Raw genomic sequence first — 23,174 nt, 5'->3', positions numbered from 1 at the left:
AATAGGTTAGTTGAGGTAATTGAGGTAATATGTACATGTAGGTAGGGGTAAAGTTACTATGCATAGATACAGTGCCTTGCGAAAGTATTCGGCCCCCTTGAACTTTGCGACCTTTTGCCACATTTCAGGCTTCAAACATAAAGATATAAAACTGTATTTTTTTGTGAAGAATCAACAACAAGTGGGACACAATCATGAAGTGGAACGACATTTATTGGATATTTCAAACTTTTTTAACAAACCAAAAACTGAAAAATTGGGCGTGCAAAATTATTCAGCCCCTTTACTTTCAGTGCAGCAAACTCTCTCCAGAAGTTCAGTGAGGATCTCTGAATGATCCAATGTTGACCTAAATGACTAATGATGATAAATACAATCCACCTGTGTGTAATCAAGTCTCCGTATAAATGCACCTGCACTGTGATAGTCTCAGAGGTTCGTTAAAAGCGCAGAGAGCATCATGAAGAACAAGGAACACACCAGGCAGGTCCGAGATACTGTTGTGAAGAAGTTTAAAGCCGGATTTGGATACAAAAAGATTTCCCAAGCTTTAAACATCCCAAGGAGCACTGTGAAAGCGATAATATTGAAATGGAAGGAGTATCAGACCACTGCAAATCTACCAAGACCTGGCCGTCCCTCTAAACTTTCAGCTCATACAAGGAGAAGACTGATCAGAGATGCAGCCAAGAGGCCCATGATCACTCTGGATGAACTGCAGAGATCTACAGCTGAGGTGGGAGACTCTGTCCATAGGACAACAATCAGTCGTATATTGCACAATCTGGCCTTTATGGAAGAGTGGCAAGAAGAAAGCCATTTCTTAAAGATATCCATAAAAAGTGTCGTTTAAAGTTTGCCACAAGCCACCTGAGAGACACACCAAACATGTGGAAGAAGGTGCTCTGGTCAGATGAAACCAAAATTGAACTTTTTGGCAACAATGCAAAACGTTATGTTTGGCGTAAAAGCAACACAGCTCATCACCCTGAACACACCATCCCCACTGTCAAACATGGTGGTGGCAGCATCATGGTTTGGGCCTGCTTTTCTTCAGCAGGTACAGGGAAGATGGTTAAAATTGATGGGAAGATGGATGGAGCCAAATACAGGACCATTCTGGAAGAAAACCTGATGGAGTCTGCAAAAGACCTGAGACTTGGGACGGAGATTTGTCTTCCAACAAGACAATGATCCAAAACATAAAGCAAAATCTACAATGGAATGGTTCAAAAATAAACATATCCAGGTGTTAGAATGGCCAAGTCAAAGTCCAGACCTGAATCCAATCGAGAATCTGTGGAAAGAACTGAAAACTGCTGTTCACAAATGCTCTCCATCCAACCTCACTGAGCTCGAGCTGTTTTGCAAGGAGGAATGGGAAAAAATGTCAGTCTCTCGATGTGCAAAACTGATAGAGACATACCCCAAGCGACTTACAGCTGTAATCGCAGCAAAAGGTGGCGCTACAAAGTATTAACTTAAGGGGGCTGAATAATTTTGCACGCCCAATTTTTCAGTTTTTGATTTGTTAAAATAGTTTGAAATATCCAATAAATGTCGTTTCACTTCATGATTGTGTCCCACTTGTTGTTGATTCTTCACAAAAAAATACAGTTTTATATCTTTATGTTTGAAGCCTGAAATGTGGCAAAAGGTCGCAAAGTTCAAGGGGGCCGAATACTTTCGCAAGGCACTGTAATAGATAATAGGTTAGTTGAGGTAATTGAGGTAATATGTACATGGAGGTAGGGGTAAAGTTACTATGCATAGATAATATATAATAGGTTAGTTGAGGTAATTGAGGTAATATGTACATGGAGGTAGGGGTAAAGTTACTATGCATAGATAATATATAATAGATAATAGGTTAGTTGAGGTAATTGAGGTAATATGTACATGGAGGTAGGGGTAAAGTTACTATGCATAGATAATAGATAATAGGTTAGTTGAGGTAATTGAGGTAATATGTACATGGAGGTAGGGGTAAAGTTACTATGCATAGATAATAGATAATAGGTTAGTTGAGGTAATATGTACATGGAGGTAGGGGTAAAGTTACTATGCATAGATAATAGATAATAGGTTAGTTGAGGTAATTGAGGTAATATGTACATGGAGGTAGGGGTAAAGTTACTATGCATAGATAATAGATAATAGGTTAGTTGAGGTAATTGAGGTAATATGTACATGGAGGTAGGGGTAAAGTTACTATGCATAGATAATAGATAATAGGTTAGTTGAGGTAATTGAGGTAATATGTACATGGAGGTAGGGGTAAAGTTACTATGCATAGATAATAGATAATAAACAGCGAGTAGCAGCAGTATAAAGAAAAAATGGGGGTCAATGCAAATAGTCCAGGTAGCCATTTGGTTAGCTGTTAAGAAGCCTTTTGGACCTAGACTTGGCGCTCCAGTACTACTTTCCGTGCGGTAGCAGAGAGAACAGTCTATGACTGAGGTGGCTAGAATCTTTGGCAATTTCTAGGGACTTCCTCTGACACGGTGATGCAACCAGTTGGTTGGTGCAGCTGTAGAACTTTTGAGGATCTGAGGACCCATGCCAAATATTTTCAGTCTCCTGAGGTGAAATAGGATGCCATTTGGGACGGGCTCCTCGACTTCCTCTCAATGGAGTTATAGCTGTGTTTTTCCTAGTTATAGGCAATAACTGGTCAGCGTCTCAAATGTCAGCCTATTTACCATGTAGTGCACTACTTTTGACCAGGGCCCATAGTCAAAAGTAGTCAAAAGTAGTGCACTACATGGTAAATAGTGTACCACTTGGGATGCAGCCGTGGCCCTACACATGGGTCATTAATAATATTGGGGATGCTTCTTGGCTAGGGCTAGGGCTGGAGCTGGAACTGGGGCTGCTGCACAGACCATCAAAGAACATCATTAAAAAGCATGAATGGATGAAAGAGAATGAATGGCCCTAAACTGTTATTTCACACAAAGCCCTCCTACTGTAACTTCTGCCAAGGAAACAGACACACAGACATCACATTAGCCCAGGGGTTCAACAACGTGTTGGCCCGCGACCACATTCTGATATCCATATGTAATCAACAGCCAATGTTAACTTTCTTAATTGGAGCTATGACAGTCTATTACACATCAGTCTGGCAGTACTACTGACAGTATTTACATCTGAAGGAAGTACGGTTTGAAGTGACTGAAATGCATCAGAAAGGTATTGGGAAGTTCAGAAGATTATCAGCCAATGATTTTGTATATTCTGTGTAGAAAAGAACATCATCATAGATGCTGGTCTTTACCACTGTCTGATTTAGTGCCTGGTCTTGTCCACTCTGTTCTAATCAGCCCTGTGCAGCTTGTGGTCATTGTAAAGGGAAACAGAGGACCCATACAGTCACTTCAGAAAGTATTCACACCCCTTGACTTTTTCCACATTTTGTTGTGTTCCAGCCTACATTTAAAATGGATTACATGTTTATTTTGTGTCACTGGTCTACACAGAAATACCCCATAATGCCAAAGCGTAATTATGTTTTCAGGGATTTCACCATGAGGCCAATGGTGATTTTAAAACAGTTACAGAGTTGAATGGCTGTGATAGGAGATAACGGAGGCTGGATCAACAACATTGTCGTTACTCCACAATACGAACATAAATGACAGAGTGAAAAGAAAGAAGCCTGTACAGAATAAAACACATTCCAAAACATGCACTCTCTTTGAAATGAACTTTTGTCCAGAATACAAAGTGTTATCTTTTGGGCCAATTCAACACAACACATCACTGAGTACAACTCTTCATATTTTCAAACATGGTGGTGGCTGCATCGTGTTATGGGTATGCTTGTCATCAGCAAGGACTATGGTTTTTTGGGGGGGATACAAATAAACGGAATGTAGCGAATCACATGCAAAATCCTAGAGAAAAACTTGAGTTCAGTCATGCTTTCCACCAGACACTGGAAAACAAATTCACCTTTCAGCAGGACAATTACCTAAAACACAAGGCTAAATCTACACTGGAGTTGCTTACCAAGCTGATATTGAATGTTCCTGAGTGGCCTAGTTACAGTGTTGACTTAAATCGAGTTGAAAATATATGGCAAGACTTGAAAATGTCTGTTTAGCAATGATCAACAACCAACTTGACAGAGCTTGAAGATTTTTTGAAAGAAGTTTGGAAGAAAGGCTCTTCTATTTAGGGATGCACGATATATCGGTGAACATATCGAAATCGGCCGATATTAGCTAAAAATGCCCACATCGGTATCGGCCGATGTCTAGTTTAACGCCGATGTGCAAAACAGATGTCAAAGCTGACGCGCATACCTATATAACGAAGGTACGTAATGACGTCATGTAAAATCTGGCCCTACACGTGCAACACAGCATTCCTAAGTTAGCACACAATGTCTGCCGTGTGGAACAAGCAGTCAACAAGTCAAGCAGTCATTTGAAAGAGTAAGAACATTTCAGCGAGACAAATCAAAGTCGAAATCCATTAAAGCCAAGATAATGGAATTCATTGCCCTTGACAATCAACCGTTCTCTGCCGTGCATGATGTTGGCTTTCGCCGACTGGTTGAGCACCGGTACACATTACCAAGTGCGTTATTTTTCAGATGTTGCCCTACCGGAGTTACATAGTAATAGCGTCACTGCTATTAGCTTCACAACATACATACTATGGAACGCCGCTTGGGTCTTTGCGTGTTTAACCTGTTGAGTGTAGGGGGCAGTATTTTGATGTTTGGATGAAAAACGTACTCAAATGAAACTGCCTATTTCTCAGGCCCAGAATATGCATATAATTGTCAGATTAGGATTAAAAAAATATCGGTATGGGCCAAAAATGTCATATCGGTGCATCACTACTTGGGTTCCGTGACTATTAAATACAGAGTTGGAGGCTATCTGTTCTCTGGTTGCCTAGGTTACCCCCTCAGATGGGTGACAGGGTAGAAAAGTTGAATAACACCCATACAGACTAGAACAGAACCCACGTCATCAACTACTGATGAAGGAGAGCCTGACAAATCAAGAGAAAGAGAGGCAGAGAGATGCATAGAAGTGAGAGGTGAGAAATAGAGAAGAGGGATGGTGATGACAATGATTTAAAAGCCACTCCTTTCATTTCAACTCTTCTCCTCTGAGTGCAGAGAGAGACAGTCTGTCAGAGGCTAGATCATCTGTCAACAGCTCATGTGTAGGGCACAGAACATTCTCTCCCAAACACGGAGAGAGTAAGTGAATGAGTGACTGTCTGTGTGTGTTTGAGAGAGAGAAAGCGAGAAGGGAGTCCTATAGTGCTGAGTGATTCGTGGTTTTTTAGGTCGGTTTTCGGTTTTGATTAGTTGGGTTGAATGCTGTAACAGAATAAACCAATTAAGTCCCATGATGGTAGTTACTGCCCATTGCTGCTTATCACGTATAAACCATCAGTTATTCACTGTAATGATGTAATGGTGAGTCGGGAGGTGAAACGGTTTAATAAAACAACAAACCGACACTAACATAAAGCAGAATGCCAAAACACAGGAACAATACCAACTGGTGAGTGAACATGGGAGAGTGACATATAAAGGGCAGGAAATGATGAAGGTAATGGAGTCCAGGTGTGAATCATAATGTGAATCATAATGATTCACAGGTGCGCGTAATAATGAGTGCCAGGTGTACATAATGATGAATCCCAGGACCGGTGGTTAGGACTCTGGCGACGTCGTACGCCGGAGGGGAGAAGCGGGCACAGACGTGACATTCACATTACTAAAATATTTCAGTTGTTGTGTATATTGCATTGGTTTTATTTGATGACTTTATTATTTCATTACAAGTCCTCATCTCTACAACTGCTGCCTATGCTGTCTGACAAAAATCGCTATTTTAGTAGTTCTTTAAAGTAAATAAGGTATACTTTATGACTGCTGAATACCAACTATCAATCACTTAGCTCATGTATTTTCAGGTAGAGATACCTTGCAAAGCAACAGATGCTCTCTTTATCACTTCACGATCGTGCATTTTCCCGTCTCTTCCGTAGCGGGCATAAAACAAACACAGACCGGACAAGTAGATGCGCAATGGATTATTGTCATTGTAGTTAATTACCACATTTTATGCGCTAAACTATGTGGAATATTGGCCTGTTGGAAACTACGACTCCCTTCTACATCACACAGTTCAGGCTGGATCTGATTTACTTCTAGAGAAACGGTTCAATGTGCACATTGAGCTCACAGAAGAAGAAAAAAATAACTAAATGGAATAAAAATAACTGAACCGAGGTCAGTCAAATAGTTGTTTAATAAACAGAAAATAACCAAAATATCTAGAATCACAGCACATACAAAGAGAGGAGAGAAAAGAGGGAAAACAAGTTCTAGACTCCAGATTCATTCACCTCACAGCAGAACACCTCAGAGCTAGATTTAAACCTAAAAACACTGACCCAAAAGTGAATGTGTTTCAGGAAGAGCATCTTAACCAACAGGAACATCCAAAACACATTCATCATCATCATCATCACATCCCTACATGAATAGAGAATCAAGTATTGAGTATAGTGTCACCCCCGATATACACACACACACACACACACACACAACGTCACTTCATATATAGTAGTTACAGCCAGACAGGTTGTGTCTTTAGTGTAAGTTATTTTTATTGTTTTCTGATGAAATTCAGCAGTCTAACCAATAATGCACTGAAATATTGGAAAGGCTGCTTAATTTCCCTCACACACAACAATCAGACTTCACAACATGGTTGGAGACATTTGTTCAATCAGAAGCGTTATTCACGGTCCCAGTGGCTCTACTGTCTATGTATAAACAGTGTGACTGATCATGGTCTGCTGTCTCCAAGCTGCAGCAGGGAGTCCCTCTCCAGGTTTCAGTCTGCAGTAGGCAATACAGTCAGTCTATCCTCCTCCCTCCTCCTCTCCAGGTTTCAGTATGCAGTAGACAACACAGTCAGACTATCCTCCTCCCTCCTCCTCTCCAGGTTTCAGACTGCAGTAGGCAACACAGTCAGTCTATCCTCCTCTCTCCTCCACACTGAGAATAGAGACCCCATGGGGAGCCTGCCAGGGGAAGTCAACCCTCAGACACTGCACTGCACAATATACTGTCAAAACAAAGAGACTAGGGGGGCTGGCTAGCTAAGTAATATGAGACTAGGAGGGCTAGCTAGCTAAGTAATATGAGACTAGGAGGGATAGCTAGCTAAGTAATATGAGACTAGGAGGGATAGCTAGCTAAATTATATGAGACTAGGAGGGCTAGCTAGCTAAGTAATATGAGACTAGGAGGGATAGCTAGCTAAGTAATATGAGACTAGGAGGGATAGCTAGCTAAATTATATGAGACTAGGAGGGCTGGCTAGCTAAGTAATATGAGACTAGGAGGGCTGGCTAGCTAAGTAATATGAGACTATGAGGTCTGGCTAGCTAAGTAATATGAGACTAGGAGGGCTAGCTAGCTAAATTATATGAGACTAGGAGGGCTAGCTAGCTAAATTATATGAGACTAGGAGGGCTAGCTAGCTAAATTATATGAGACTAGGAGGGATAGCTAGCTAAATTATGAGACTAGGAGTGCTAGCTAGCTAAATTATATGAGACTAGGAGGGATAGCTAGTTAAATTATATGAGACTAGGAGGGATAGCTAGCTAAATTATATGAGACTAGGAGGGATAGCTAGCTAAATTATATGAGACTAGGAGGGATAGCTAGCTAAATTATGAGACTAGGAGGGATAGCTAGCTAAATTATATGAGACTAGGAGTGCTAGCTATCTAAATTATATGAGACTAGGAGGGATAGCTAGCTAAATTATATGAGACTAGGAGGGCTGGCTAGCTAAATTATATGAGACTAGGAGGGCTAGCTAGCTAAATTATATGAGACTAGGAGGGATAGCTAGCTAAATTATATGAGACTAGGAGTGCTAGCTAGCTAAATTATATGAGACTAGGAGGGCTAGCTAGCTACATTATATGAGACTAGGAGGGATAGCTAGCTAAATTATATGAGACTAGGAGGGCTAGCTAGCTACATTATATGAGACCAGGAGGGCTAGCTAGCTAAGTAATATGATACAACACTGTTGAAGTGGGGTTGATTATTAGGCCTGCGGTGTTTGAAATGAAGTGAGATTCAGCAACATGACATATTGAGGATTCATATTGTATGCTACATGTTCTTAAAGGATGTGGACAGCATTGTGGACTACCTAATGTAACAAAGACAAATATCCTTCAGAATCATATACCATCTCATAAAGAAGCATCTGAGCCAGGTCATGACAGATAATGTCGTATAGGCAAAACTCAGGTTATCTGTAAGATCATGTAAACTTGATAGAAAATGGACAGGCATTCGATATCATTTGGCAGCATCTCCAATATACATGTCATGGTAAAGCCTAAGTGATCCGATTAACATTTTAACTTTACACTCTCTCTCTCTCTGCAGCATTTTGTCTCCCTCTAGATTCAGCCCTACCAGACTAGCAACACTCTGTTTCACACTATGCTCCATGGTCTCCTTGACAACAGAAACCTGCTGGGGCTAGCACTGCAGCTAGGACAGGGGCACCATCCCCCACACACGTGCACATACACAGGTACACACACACACACACACACGTGCATATACGCAGATACGCACACGTGTACCGTGCACACACACAGAGGCACATGCACAAACACACACCTCTGAACTGTAAATTATCACGCATAAAAACCCAGCATAAAGAACTGTGGGTAGGCCAACCATAATAATCTGGAAAATGAATGAAAAAACTGGATTACAATCCTTGTGACACATGCTGTGTGCTGCACGCTCCCTGGCCTGGGTAATCCTCTATAATATCACAACACAGAAGGATGGAGGATGCACAGGATTAGTTACAGCTACAGCCGTTGTGGAGTAAAAACCTATGGTGATTTCCGGACCGGAACGAGGCCTTCTTTTAAAGCCATTGTGTAATTGAACTCGGAGTTCCAGCGACCACTCTATTCCAACACAGTGACTATAAACTAACTCACTAACTAACTAACACTAAGGACTGGCTTCTCGGACACAGATTAAGCCTGACCATGCTTTTTAGTCCAGGACTAGTTTTAAAGGAGCGTTTCCCAAACTCAGTCCTCGGGATCCCAAGGGCTCCACGTTTTGTTTTTTGCCCTTACACTACACAGCTGATTCAAATGATCAAAGCTAGATGATTAGTTGATTATTTAAATCAGCTGTGTAGTGTTCGGGTAAAAACCAAAGCATGCATTGAAGAAGTGTTTACTTACTGTGCTTGAGTCATGTTGTTCCATGTATTCAATGTGTTTACTTACTGTGCTTGAGTCATGTTGTTCCATGTATTCAATGTGTTTACTTACTGTGCTTGAGTCATGTTGTTCCATGTATTCAATGTGTTTACTTACTGTGCTTGAGTCATGTTGTTCCATGTATTCAATGTGTTTACTTACTGTGCTTGAGTCATGTTGTTCCATGTATTCAATGTGTTTACTTTGAAGATCTTTGTGGGCTATACTCAGCCTTGTCTCAGGATGGTAAGTTGGTGGTTGAAGATATCCCTCTAGTGGTGTGGGGGCTGTGCTTTGGCAAAGTGGGTGGGGTTATATCCTTCCTGTTTGGCCCTGTCCGGGGGTGTCCTCGGATGGGGCCACAGTGTCTCCTGACCCCTCCTGTCTCAGCCTCCAGTATTTATGCTGCAGTAGTTTATGTGTCGGGGGGCTGGGGTCAGTTTGTTATATCTGGAGTACTTCTCCTGTCCTATTCGGTGTCCTGTGTGAATCTAAGTGTGCGTTCTCTAATTCTCTCCTTCTCTCTTTCTTTCTCTCTCTCGGAGGACCTGAGCCCTAGGACCATGCCCCAGGACTACCTGACATGATGACTCCTTGCTGTCCCCAGTCCACCTGGCCATGCTGCTGTTCCAGTTTCAACTGACCTGAGCCCTAGGACCATGCCCCAGGACTACCTGACATGATGACTCCTTGCTGTCCCCAGTCTACCTGGCCATGCTGCTGCTCCAGTTTCAACTTCCACCTGACTGTGCTGCTGCTCTAGTTTCAACTGTTCTGCCTTATTATTATTCGACCATGCTGGTCATTTATGAACATTGAACATCTTGACCATGTTCTGTTATAATCTCCACCCGGCACAGCCAGAAGAGGACTGGCCACCCCACATAGCCTGGTTCCTCTCTAGGTTTCTTCCTAGGTATTGGCCTTTCTAGGGAGTTTTTCCTAGCCACTGTGCTTCTCCACCTGCATTGCTTGCTGTTTGGGGTTTTAGGCTGGGTTTCTGTACAGCACTTTGAGATATCAGCTGATGTACGAAGGGCTATATAAATAAATTTGATTTGATTTACTTACTGTGCTTGAGTCATGTTGTTCCATGTATTCAATGTGTTTACTTACTGTGCTTGAGTCATGTTGTTCCATGTATTCAATGTGTTTACTTACTGTGCTTGAGTCATGTTGTTCCATGTATTCAATGTGTTTACTTACTGTGCTTGAGTCATGTTGTTCCATGTATTCAATGTGTTTACTTACTGTGCTTGAGTCATGTTGTTCCATGTATTCAATGTGTTTACTTACTGTGCTTGAGTCATGTTGTTCCATGTATTCAATGTGTTTACTTACTGTGCTTGAGTCATGTTGTTCCATGTATTCAATGTGTTTACTTACTGTGCTTGAGTCATGTTGTTCCATGTATTCAATGTGTTTATTGTAAGCTGCTGCGGAAGACTCGTCTCAGATAAATGACTAGAAGGGAAATATAAAGGCTACTGAGCATTTTAGAAGTCTGAGGGGTTTAGACCCTACTGAGGAACTGAACACTGCATCGCCTTAACAATGCAACTGGGTCAGAGGAATCATCAGATAGTGGTGTGTGAACCAACACACAGTAAAGTATCATCAGATGACTCACATAAACTCACACTGGGATAATCACCCCTTACGGACGCGAACGTACACACACACACGCTGCATTGACGGGATTAGACTGCAAAACCAACCCTAGGCTCACTTCTCAGTCCTCACCAACCTCATCCCCTTTCTGTATCTGATCCGGTCACACAATCACTCCTTCTGTTGTAGAACTGGAGTCACCATGGGCTATTGGGTTAAGGATTCAGTTTACCAGACAACTCTGTGGTCTATTCATTTCTCTGAGAGCCCATTGTTTTCAAACACATCAGATGACACCTCAGGCCTCTCTGTGGACAGTTCCGTAATGGGCTAAAACTTAGTATACCAACAGTTGAAAAACAGTCATAAAGAAATCACCTGATTGAGATTCAGGGTATTCTAACCAAATCCAATACCACTTAGACCTACACATCTACTACAAAGAAAGTCATGGGAATAAAGTCAATCCAACTGGACACAAAAGTAGTGAACGGAGACAGTGCAACACCACAACCAAAGTTCCCTCTAGGAAAAATAAAGATAGTCTATTCTATAGAAAAAAACGCTCCCTTAAAGGCAAATGTAAAAAAATACAAATAAAAAAAGTTAGAGGGAGATAAGTATTTACTAATTGGTTTATTTTCCTCTGTCTTTATTACTACAAAACATAGAAACACATCATTTTCACATATGTTGATGTTGGGAGTGGTGCTGGAGATGACGAATATGAAGTAGAATTGTTGTTACATTTCCCTTTAACATAGCCTATAATTCAGCCATTGCTGAATCCTCAACATGGCGTGTGTGAAATAAATAAATAACTATCCTGACTTATCAAAGAGTTGACAGGACCCTGTACTTTCAAGGGCTGATGGCTCCAGAGGTTGAATATACACACCATCTGGGCTGATCTATAAAGGCGTCTCGCTACGGAGGTGGCAGCCAGAGATAATACATTCAGAGAGAGAGATTCCCTCCTGTATTTCCTCTTCTATCCCCTCTTTTCTCTAACCTCTGAGAAATTCACACCATTCTGTAGTTCTATTCCGTAATCTGTCAGTCCAGGCACCAGACAGTAACAGGTCGTTCTCAGCCTGTGTGTCTGTGGATGGAGCACAGACTGTCCCTGTCTCTGTGCCCCTAATGCTCCCAGGCACTCAGCTAATGTACCCCACCATTGTGTGGAGAGTTGAAAGCTCAATTAGACAAATGTAGTATTATCATGAAACTGAGAGCTAGGATACCCCTAGGCTATTTATTTACAAATATACTGAGGATAAGAAAACATGGGCATAACAGTCTCCTTTCTCATCTATTCTGATGTAAAAGACTATCGACTAATGAAAATAAATCCACCTCAGTGAAATGAAACAACAATAATAGCTTCTACTCAGCTCAATTCCAATGCCTTCCAGTTCATTTGTGTATGACATGTCAATACGTTGATAGCAAATCCTTGCTTTTCTGCAGAGTGCAATTCAACAGAAATTATTCACACATAAGCAAACCATTACTGACATACATTCATAATGACACTATACACGAAAAAAACGAAATAGATAGTCACAAACAACAAATATTATTGTTGGTAAAAATGTATTTTCAAAGAACAAAGATGCAGTACAAATTTCAAGGGAGCTTTAGGTCGCAAATAAGGGGAGATTTAGGGAAATTCACAAACCTTCTCCAGCTTTTCAAAGTGCTCCCGCAGGAATTTCATAGGACGCTCAGGCTTGGCGATGCACAGGTTGACAATGCACTCTTTGAGGATCTGCTGGATGTTGTGCTTCTGCACGAACACTTCACAGCCCTTCAGACTCTCGTCTTCTTCCAGATTAGGGGAGGAGGAGGTGGCCATGTTATTTATCTGGTTTATCTGCAGAGAGGGGGAGAGGAGGGGTGGTTGAGGAGAGAGGAGATGAAGGGAGAAGAGAAGGAGAGAAGAGGAAGGGAGAAGAGAGGGGAGGTGGTGAGAGGAGAGGTGGAAAGAGGAGAGGAGGGAAGAGCAGGGGAGGTTGAGGAGAGAGCAGACACAGGAAGAAGAGGAGAGAAGAGGAATGGGTGGGGAGGGGGAGATGAGAGGTGGAAAGAGGAGGAGGAGGGGTGAGGGGAAAAGAGGAGAAGATGAGAAGAGTTGAGTAGAGGAGAGGAGGAGTGGAGGGGAGGGAAGAAGAGGAAATGATGAAGAGGAGAAGAGAAGGGGAGAGAGATATAAAGAGAGATAAAAAGAGAGTGAGAGAAAGAAGAGTAGGGGAGGGGAGGAGAGGAGAGGTTGTCAGAATGAGGAGAAATATCAGCCCCTGGTTGTTTTTATGTCTCTCGGTCAGTTTTTCTTTAAATGTGATAGGGGCTGGATCTCCAAACTACAACAGACAGAGGCCTATTAATTAATAAGGGTTGTTGATGACCACAGACACTTAGCCTACTAGATTATCAAAGCAATACCTTGACATGATCAAATCATACTTCAGTACCTGTTGCAGGTGTAATGCATAGTTACAGTCACACTATCTAGAGGAGCATATTGTTTATTGTCACCTCAATCTATTTCCACCTTTACATAGCCTAGCCCACATCAGCAATACTGTCAAATAAAGGATGCATTCTCAAATCATGTGGTTTTTAAACTATGTAATATCTTCTGACAACAAGGTAGTCTGTAATGGAATAATATGTAAAGACAGTCAGATTAGGGACAGAGATAACTATACAAAGCCTCCGCAAATTCACTTCCGCTATTTAAATTACAAGGAAACATCACGGTTGATGTGTTACTGTAGCTAGCCTCTGAAACTAACTACTACATAGCTGGCTAGCAAGCTTAAAACTAAAACTAAGTAGGCTAAGGTTAGCTAGCTATCATAAACCCATAACCTCCATATTTCCATGGAAGATGACTGTAAGGCAGCTAGCTTATCATTGGCCTCAATGTCTAACATTTAAAATTGGCAAGCTAGCTATTATATAATTTTCTGTGAAAATCAAATGTTTCCTAAGTAGCATTACTAGAGCACCTGTTTAAGTGTTTCCGGGCACGAGTCTATCTTTCATGTCTCTCACATAAGATGACAACCAAATCACAATCATGGCTAAACAAAAAGCAATATTCAAGCCTAGTTGCATATGCTGATAAATACGTCAACACGTTGAGGTTTTGCCAGATAAGATATTCGTTGTGCTGTTCAGTTTCTTACCGTTATTTTCCGGGGATGCTCAGAGGTTCTTGGCTACGGATGTTGTTTGCAAGGTAGGCTACTCTGTAGCTAGAGAAGATGCTCTGCCGCTGCTCGGTTGCTTCTTTCGCTGGGGCTCGCTCTGCGTCTGTCTCAATGACGTCAATCTGTCACTTTTTATTCAGCCGCAAAGCAACTGAATAAAAAGGCCAGCAACAAGCTTACAATCCTTTCACTCATTTAAAATGTTTAAATAATGATGTGCCGTGGCGTTCCTTATGTGGATGTCCACATCATCGTGTCATGTTCAATACACCAGTTTCATAAGAAGAGGGCAGGTGTTTGTTTGTTTTTCTCAGCAGTATCAGACAGAGAAAAGGTTATCTGACAGACGACACTGACAGACCTGACCTGCCCCTGACCTGCTCATGCAGAGAAAGCACCAAATTACAATTTTCTGCGCATTTGTTAAAAGGCTTAGTTATGAGGCTGTGATACAAAGTCCATCATTGGGCTCTGCCAAGTTGTGTTACTGACAGACTTAATAAAATATCATAATCCTAACCTAAAGAAGAATGTGATATGAAAGCACAATATTTCAACTCTGTTATACTACAGTTATTATATTGTTATATTGTTATAGTATAAGTGATACTATTTATATTATAAGATATATCTATTTCATCATGCTATTCAACATACACATCAATGACTCTCTGTAATAAAAATACATTATGTCAAATCTTTATTCCATATATGTAGATTCATTTCCACTGCATTGCATGAAACTGCGTAGTTGTCAATAAAGTTTTCAATGTTTGAATTAGAGTTATCGTAAAGCAAGTATGTTTGTCTCGACGCTGATCGTTGCCATATCAACAGTGAAAATGGCAACAACTATGGCGGCCGGAGAAGAACGTGCTGCTTCTGAAGTTTTGAGAGCGCTTGCTCGACATCTAAACTGTCTCAACGAAGACAGCAAAACCACAAGAAAACGAGCGCTTGAAGCAATCAAAAGGGAAACTATTGATAAAGGGCTTTCGAGCGTCGTGTTGCAGGAGGTTTTCACGTGTCTGCTGAAGTCGCTCCTGAAATGCCTGTCAGATCCTATGGAAAGATGCAGAGAGACTGCCATACACATGCTTGGAGATTTTATTCGGTGTGTTCCTCAACCGGAGGATTCGTTGCCTTATCTCATGCCCGTTTTGACGCAGCGGCTCGGCGGGAAAGAGATCCTGGAGCCCGCGGAGGAACTTAGGCTGTCCATGGTGGAGGTTCTGACTCTCACAGTTGAGGTGTGTGGCAGGCACCTAGCTCCCTACCTCGACGATATGATGAAGATATTGCAGAGAACTATTGTCGACCCTTTCCCAGACGTCAAAAGGGAGAGTTGCAAATGCACTGTTCATTTTGCAAAAAGTGTACCAGGTAAGATGGTTGAGAATATAATGTGTGTATTCTTGTTAGCCCACACATTATGCTAACTAGTTAGCTAGTTATCTTATATGGTTGCCATGGTTGCACATTGTATGGACACCTGACCAAGCTGTGTCAGAGTGGTTGTTTTTTGTGGCTATACGTTTTTTTTGTACTCACTCAAGCTCTCCCAGGTTGTCATTTAAAATAAATCTGAATTATTAATTAAGTTAATTGAAATAAAGACAATGGGACAAAAACCAAATAATTTGTTTCTCTGTGATTTGCATGCCCTACAGAGGTCTCAGAGCAAGTGACGTCACCGATTGAAACGCTATTTAGCGCGAAAACCGCTAACTAGCTAGCCATTTCACATCCGTTACAAATGTTCTCTCTGAATACATGTATAACCATTGAATGTATTGAACCATTGAATGTATTGATAAGATTCAGGAAATCGTACCCTAATTTATACTGTGGCATGAAGTGACAGTCACCTTGCTTGCATTCATCTTGTTTGAAATGCTTCTCTCTCTCTATCCCCAGAACATTTCCACATGCAGGCAGAGAGCCTGGTCAAGCCCCTGATGCAGACCGTCTCCCATCAGCATTCCCGTGTGCGTGTGTCCACCATCGAGGCCACTGGAGCGGTCATCCAGTACGGCACGGGGAAGAACGTGGACGATGTGCTCTCTCACCTGGCACAGAGGCTGTTTGAGGACTCACCACAGGTTGGCTCTGTCAAATCTGCCAGATAATTCTCAAATACTTCTAGTGACATTTAGTGTTAATGATTAGACTAATTCTGGTATTACTGAGTTAATCTAGATTCTTATTTTCCTTGTTAGATAAATGTGGGATAAATGTTTGTCTTACCAAAATAAACAAACTGATCAATTTAATCAATCCAACATATTAATAAAGGCTGCTTTTCTTTTACACCAACAGTTACTGCAGTGGTTCCCAAACTGGGGGGCACATGAGGGGTCGGCAGGGGTTTAATAAATAAAAAAATATATTAAAAAAAAAAATATATATATATATATTTAGCTTCTACACCTGCATTGCTTGCTGTTTGGGGTTTTAGGCTGGGTTTCTGTACAGCACTTTGAGTTATCAGCTGATGTAAGAAGGGCTATATAAATAAATTTGATTTGATATATACAGTGGGGCAAAAAAGTATTTAGTCATTCACCAATTGTGCAAGTTCTCCCACTTAAAAAGATGAGAGAGGCCTGCCATTTTCATCATAGGTACACTTCAACTATGACAGACAAAATGAGAAGAAAAAAATCCAGAAAATCACATTGTAGGATTTTTTTATGAATTTATTTTTTTAAATTTATTTTACCTTTATTTAACCAGGTAGGCAAGTTGAGAACAAGTTCTCATTTACAATTGCGACCTGGCCAAGATAAAGCAAAGCAGTTCGACAGATAAAACGACACAGAGTTACACATGGAGTAAAAACAAACATACAGTCAATAATGCAGTATAAACAAGTCTATATACAATGTGAGCAAATGAGGTGAGAAGGGAGGTAAAGGCAAAAAAGGCCAAGATGGCAAAGTAAATACAATATAGCAAGTAAAATACTGGAATGGTAGTTTTGCAATGGAAGAATGTGCAAAGTAGAAATAAAAAAATAATGGGGTGCAAAGGAGCAAAATAAATAAATAAATTAAAATTAAATACAGTTGGGAAAGAGGTAGTTGTTTGGGCTAAATTATAGGTGGGCTATGTACAGGTGCAGTAATCTGTGAGCTGCTCTGACAGTTGGTGCTTAAAGCTAGTGAGGGAGATAAGTGTTTCCAGTTTCAGAGATTTTTGTAGTTCGTTCCAGTCATTGGCAGCAGAGAACTGGAAGGAGAGGCGGCCAAAGAAAGAATTGGTTTTGGGGGTGACTAGAGAGATATACCTGCTGGAGCGTGTGCTACAGGTGGGAGATGCTATGGTGACCAGCGAGCTGAGATAAGGGGGGACTTTACCTAGCAGTGTCTTGTAGATGACATGGAGCCAGTGGGTTTGGCGACGAGTATGAAGCGAGGGCCAGCCAACGAGAGCGTACAGGTCGCAATGGTGGGTAGTATATGGGGCTTTGGTGATAAAACGGATTGCACTGTGATAGACTGCATCCAATTTGTTGAGTAGGGTATTGGAGGCTATTTTGTAAATGACATTGCCAAAGTCGAGGATTGGTAGGATGGTCAGTTTTACAAGGGTATGTTTGGCAGCATGAGTGAAGGATGCTTTGTTGCGAAATAGGAAGCCAATTCTAGATTTAACTTTGGATTGGAGATGTTTGATATGGGTCTGGAAGGAGAGTTTACAATCTAACCAGACACCTAAGTATTTGTAGTTGTCCACGTATTCTAAGTCAGAGCCGTCCAGAGTAGTGATGTTGGACAGGCGGGTAGGTGCAGGCAGCGATCGGTTGAAGAGCATGCATTTAGTTTTACTTGCATTCAAGAGCAATTGGAGGCCACGGAAGGAGAGTTGTATGGCATTGAAGCTTGCCTGGAGGGTTGTTAACACAGTGTCCAGAGAAGGGCCGGAAGTATACAGAATGGTGTCGTCTGCGTAGAGGTGGATCAGGGACTCACCAGCAGCAAGAGCGACCTCATTGATGTATACAGAGAAGAGAGTCGGTCCAAGAATTGAACCCTGTGGCACCCCCATAGAGACTGCCAGAGGTCCGGACAGCAGACCCTCCGATTTGACACACTGAACTCTATCAGAGAAGTAGTTGGTGAACCAGGCGAGGCAATCATTTGAGAAACCAAGGCTGTCGAGTCTGCCGATGAGGATATGGTGATTGACAGAGTCGAAAGCCTTGGCCAGATCAATGAATACGGCTGCACAGTAATGTTTCTTATCGATGGCGGTTAAGATATCGTTTAGGACCTTGAGCGTGGCTGAGGTGCACCCATGACCAGCTCTGAAACCAGATTGCATAGCAGAGAAGGTATGGTGAGATTCGAAATGGTCGGTAATCTGTTTGTTGACTTGGCTTTCGAAGACCTTAGAAAGGCACGGTAGGATAGATATAGGTCTGTAGCAGTTTGGGTCAAGAGTGTCCCCCCCTTTGAAGAGGGGGATGACCGCAGCTGCTTTCCAATCTTTGGGAATCTCAGACGACACGAAAGAGAGGTTGAACAGGCTAGTAATAGGGGTGGCAACAATTTCGGCAGATAATTTTAGAAAGAAAGGGTCCAGATTGTCTAGCCCGGCTGATTTGTAGGGGTCCAGATTTTGCAGCTCTTTCAGAACATCAGCTGAATGGATTTGGGAGAAGGAGAAATGGGGAAGGCTTGGGCGAGTTGCTGTTGGGGGTGCAGTGCTGTTGTCCGGGGTAGGAGTTAGTGTTGCAGGAAGCAAATTTCTGCTTGAAAAAGCTAGCCTTGGCTTTTCTAACTGCCTGTGTATAATGATTTCTAGCTTCCCTGAACAGCTGCATATCACGGGGGCTGTTCGATGCTAATGCAGAACGCCATAGGATGTTTTTGTGTTGGTTAAGGGCAGTCAGGTCTGGGGAGAACCAAGGGCTATATCTGTTCCTGGTTCTAAATTTCTTGAATGGGGCATGTTTATTTAGGATGGTTAGGAAGGCATTTAAAAAAAATATCCAGGCATCCTCTACTGACGGGATGAGATCAATATCCTTCCAGGATACCCCGGCCAGGTCGATTAGAAAGGCCTGCTCGCAGAAGTGTTTCAGGGAGCGTTTTACAGTGATGAGTGGCGGTCGTTTGACCGCTGACCCATTACGGATGCAGGCAATGAGGCAGTGATCGCTGAGATCTTGGTTGAAGACAGCAGAGGTGTATTTAGAGGGGAAGTTGGTTAGGATGATATCTATGAGGGTGCCCGTGTTTAAGGTTTTGGGGAGGTACCTGGTAGGTTCATTGATAATTTGTGTGAGATTGAGGGCATCAAGTTTAGATTGTAGGATGGCTGGGGTGTTAAGCATGTTCCAGTTTAGGTCGCCTAGCAGCACGAACTCTGAAGATAGATGGGGGGCAATCAGTTCACATATGGTGTCCAGAGCACAGCTGGGGGCAGAGGGTGGTCTATAGCAGGCGGCAACGGTGAGAGACATGTTTTTAGAGAGGTGGATTTTTAAAAGTAGAAGTTCAAATTGTTTGGGTACAGACCTGGATAGTAGGACAGAACTCTGCAGGCTATCTTTGCAGTAGATTGCAACACCGCCCCCTTTGGCAGTTCTATCTTGTCTGAAAATGTTGTAGTTTGGAATTAAAATGTCTGAATTTTTGGTGGTCTTCCTAAGCCAGGATTCAGACACAGCTAGAACATCCGGGTTGGCAGAGTGTGCTAAAGCAGTGAATAGAACAAACTTAGGGAGGAGGCTTCTAATGTTAACATGCATGAAACCAAGGCTATTACGGTTACAGAAGTCGTCAAAAGAGAGCGCCTGGGGAATAGGAGTGGTGCTAGGCACTGCAGGGCCTGGATTCACCTCTACATCGCCAGAGGAACATAGGAGGAGTAGAATAAGGGTACGGCTAAAAGCTATGAGAATTGGTCGTCTAGAACGTCTGGAACATAGAGTAAAAGGAGGTTTCTGGGGGCGATAAAATAGCATCAAGGTATAATGTACAGACAAATGTATGGTAGGATGTGAATACAGTGGAGGTAAACCTAGGTATTGAGTGATGAAGAGAGAGATATTGTCTCTAGAAACATCGTTGAAACCAGGAGATGTCATTGCATGTGTGGGTGGTGGAACTAATAGGTTGGATAAGGTATAGTGAGCAGGACTAGAGGCTCTACAGTGAAATAAGCCAATAAACACTAACCAGAACAGAAATGGACAAGACATATTGACATTAAGGAGAGGCATGCTTAGTCGAGTGATCAAAAGGGTCCGGTGAGTGGAGAGGTTGGTTGGTGATTTAGACAGCTAGCCAGGGCATCGGTAGCAGGCTAGCATAGGATGGAGGTCTGTTGTTAGCTACCTCTTGCGTCAGTAGATTAGTGGGGTTCCGTGTGGTAGAGGGGATTAATCCAAATCACACAACAACAACAAAAATAAAAACAATAGATATAGTTATAGAGGCCCAAGAAGAAAACATAATAATAATAATAAAAAAATAATAAAAAAAAAATATATAAAAAATAATTGTCCGATTGTCTATTCAGATAGCAGCCGGTAAGACAGCTAACGGTTAGCAGGCCGCAGATGGGCGTTCAGGAGCCAGCCGAATAACTCCTTCGGGTAGATAACGTCGGCAGTCCAGTTGTGAAGGCCCGGTGGGGCTCCGCGAAAGCAGTAAAACGGGTCCGGATAGGTGACTGCAGCCCAGGTGTGATTGATGGAACTCAGGAGTGATTGACGGAGCTTGCTAGCTCCGGAATAATTGATGTTTGCTCCGGAATCGACGAAGGCCGATAGTCACACGGATAGCAGCTAGCTAGCTGTGAGATCCGGGTATGAATGTCCAGAGAGCAGTCGAAATCCAGGGACATGGAGAGAAAAATTGGTCCGGTATGTTCCATTCCGAGCCGCGCTGCGCCGTACAGAACTGGCGCTAGATTTTCGAGCTAAAGGATAGCTGATGACCACAAACCGTGGTTAGCTGGATACTAACGATTTGCCAGTAAAGGAGCTAACTAGCTTCTGAACTAGCTTCTGGATTAGCTTCTGGCTAGTTTCAGGCTAGCTTCTTGGAGTTTCTGGCTAGCTTCTTGGAGGATTACAGATCTGAGGTAAATAATACTTTTTTATAAATATACATTGGTGAGGCGGGTTGCAGGAGAGTGTTTTGAAGATGAGTTGATGGAAAATAAAAATAAAATGTATGTGAAAAAGTTGTAAATACATATATATACAGGACACGACAAGACGAGGACAAAAGACGTCTGAACTGCTATGCCACCTTGAATTATGGTGGAAAATAAGTATTTGGTCACCTACAAACAAGCAAGATTTCTGGCTCTCACAGACCTGTACCTTCTTCTTCAAGAGGATCCTCTGTCCTCCACTCGTTTCCTGTATTAATGGCACCTGTTTGAACTTGTTATCAGTTTAAAAGACACCTGTCCACAACACTCCAAACTCCACTATGGCCAAGACCAAAGAGCTGTCAAAGGACACCAGAAACAAAATTGTAGACCTGCACCAGGCTGGGAAGACTGAATTTGCAATAAGTAAGCAGCTTGGTTTGAAGAAATCAACTGTGGGAGCAATTATTAGGAAATGGAAGACATACAAGACCACTGATAATCTCCCTCGATCTGGGGCTCCACGCAAGATCTCACCCCGTGGGGTCAAAATGATCACAAGAACGGTGAGCAAAAATCCCAGAACCACACGGGGGGTCCTAGTGAATGACCTGCAGAGAGCTGGGACCAAAGTAACAAAGCCTACCATCAATAACACACTACGCCGCCAGGGACTCAAATCCTGCAGTGCCAGACGTGTCCCCTGCTTAAGCCAGTATATGTCCAGGCCCGTCTGAAGTTTGCTAGAGAGCATTTGGATGATCCAGAAGAAGATTGGGAGAATGTCATATGATCAGGACGACTGATCCGTGTAAAGGAAAGAATGAATGGGGCAATGTATCGTGAGATTTTGAGTGAAAACCTCCTTCCATCAGCAAGGGCATTGAAGATGAAACGTGGCTGGGTCTTTCAGCATGACAATGATCCCAAACACACCGCCCGGGCAACAAAGGAGTGGCTTCGTAAGAAGCATTTCAAGGTCCTGGAGTGGCCTAGCCAGTCTCCAGATCTCAACCCCATAGAAAATCTTTGGAGTAGACAACACAGTCAGACTATCCTCCTCCCTCCTCCTCTCCAGGTTTCAGACTGCAGTAGGCAACACAGTCAGTCTATCCTCCTCCCTCCTTCTCTCCAGGTTTCAGGTGCCATTAATACAGGAAACGAGTGGAGGACAGAGGATCCTCTTGAAGAAGAAGGTACAGGTCTGTGAGAGCCAGAAATCTTGCTTGTTTGTAGGTGACCAAATACTTATTTAACACCATAATTTGCAAATAAATTCATAAAAAATCCTACAATGTGATTTTCTGGATTTTTTTCTTCTCATTTTGTCTGTCATAGTTGAAGTGTACCTATGATGAAAATTACAGGCCTCTCTCATCTTTTTAAGTGGGAGAACTTGCACAATTGGTGGCTGACTAAATACTTTTTTGCCCCACTGTATATATATATATGTGTATTTGGATTTTTTTTTAAAGCCCGGCTTTAAACTTACTCTTGAAAGTTGTAACAGTAGAATGCACAAGGTAGTAGAATGCACAAGGTACATTTTTGAAATTGGGTAGTGCATCATCAGTTCCTCTTGTCATGTTAGTCATTGCATAACAGAAATATCCAGATCAACTAGCCCATGTCAGCTAACGTTTTTTATTTAGCTTTTTTAGCCCATTGATATTGTTGTAATTTTTTTGTCACTCAAATATCACATGAATACACATGGCAGAATGCATAGAATTGCAAGAACATTTGCTTTAAAACTGCAACATTTTCTTTGCACCCCATGACAAAATGTGTATAATTGTAGGAAATAAGCTTTAAACCTGCAACATTTTCTACACCAACATGGGGGGTGTTAACAGTTTGTGTCATGAACAGTACCTGTGTCTATAGAAATAGATGTGGTGTCTGCGCAGGGGGGCTCGG

General features: G+C 42.2%; 2 protein-coding genes across 4 annotated transcripts in view; one reads left to right on the top strand and one right to left on the bottom strand.

The window, feature by feature from the left end:
* Nucleotides 1-14,425, bottom strand: part of LOC116362652 (cAMP-dependent protein kinase type I-beta regulatory subunit) — a 50,325-nt gene extending 35,900 nt beyond the window's left edge. The window contains exons 1-2 of the mRNA XM_031816703.1: nucleotides 14,118-14,425; nucleotides 12,605-12,799 (exon numbers count right to left, since the gene is read on the bottom strand). Coding sequence (XP_031672563.1) covers nucleotides 12,605-12,781 — 177 coding nt within the window. The 5' untranslated portion in view covers nucleotides 12,782-12,799; nucleotides 14,118-14,425. The remainder of the gene's footprint in view (nucleotides 1-12,604; nucleotides 12,800-14,117) is intronic.
* A 529-nt stretch (nucleotides 14,426-14,954) lies between these two features.
* Nucleotides 14,955-23,174, top strand: part of LOC109876188 (dynein assembly factor 5, axonemal-like) — a 50,588-nt gene continuing 42,368 nt past the window's right edge. Inside the window, exons 1-2 of one of the 3 annotated variants that reach the window (XM_031816704.1) lie at nucleotides 14,955-15,524; nucleotides 16,059-16,243. In XM_031816704.1, the coding sequence (XP_031672564.1) occupies nucleotides 14,984-15,524; nucleotides 16,059-16,243 (726 nt within the window). In that variant the 5' untranslated portion in view covers nucleotides 14,955-14,983. Of the gene's footprint in view, nucleotides 15,525-15,855; nucleotides 15,932-16,058; nucleotides 16,244-23,174 lie in introns of those variants that run through there. The other 2 variants (XM_031816705.1, XM_031816706.1) reach the window with 2 other exon arrangements.

Source organism: Oncorhynchus kisutch, unplaced genomic scaffold (assembly GCF_002021735.2).
Source record: "Oncorhynchus kisutch isolate 150728-3 unplaced genomic scaffold, Okis_V2 scaffold856, whole genome shotgun sequence".
Taxonomy (NCBI): domain Eukaryota; kingdom Metazoa; phylum Chordata; class Actinopteri; order Salmoniformes; family Salmonidae; genus Oncorhynchus; species Oncorhynchus kisutch.
The sequence above is the reverse complement of the archived record's forward strand: the minus strand, read 5'-3'. Positions and strand labels throughout refer to the sequence as shown.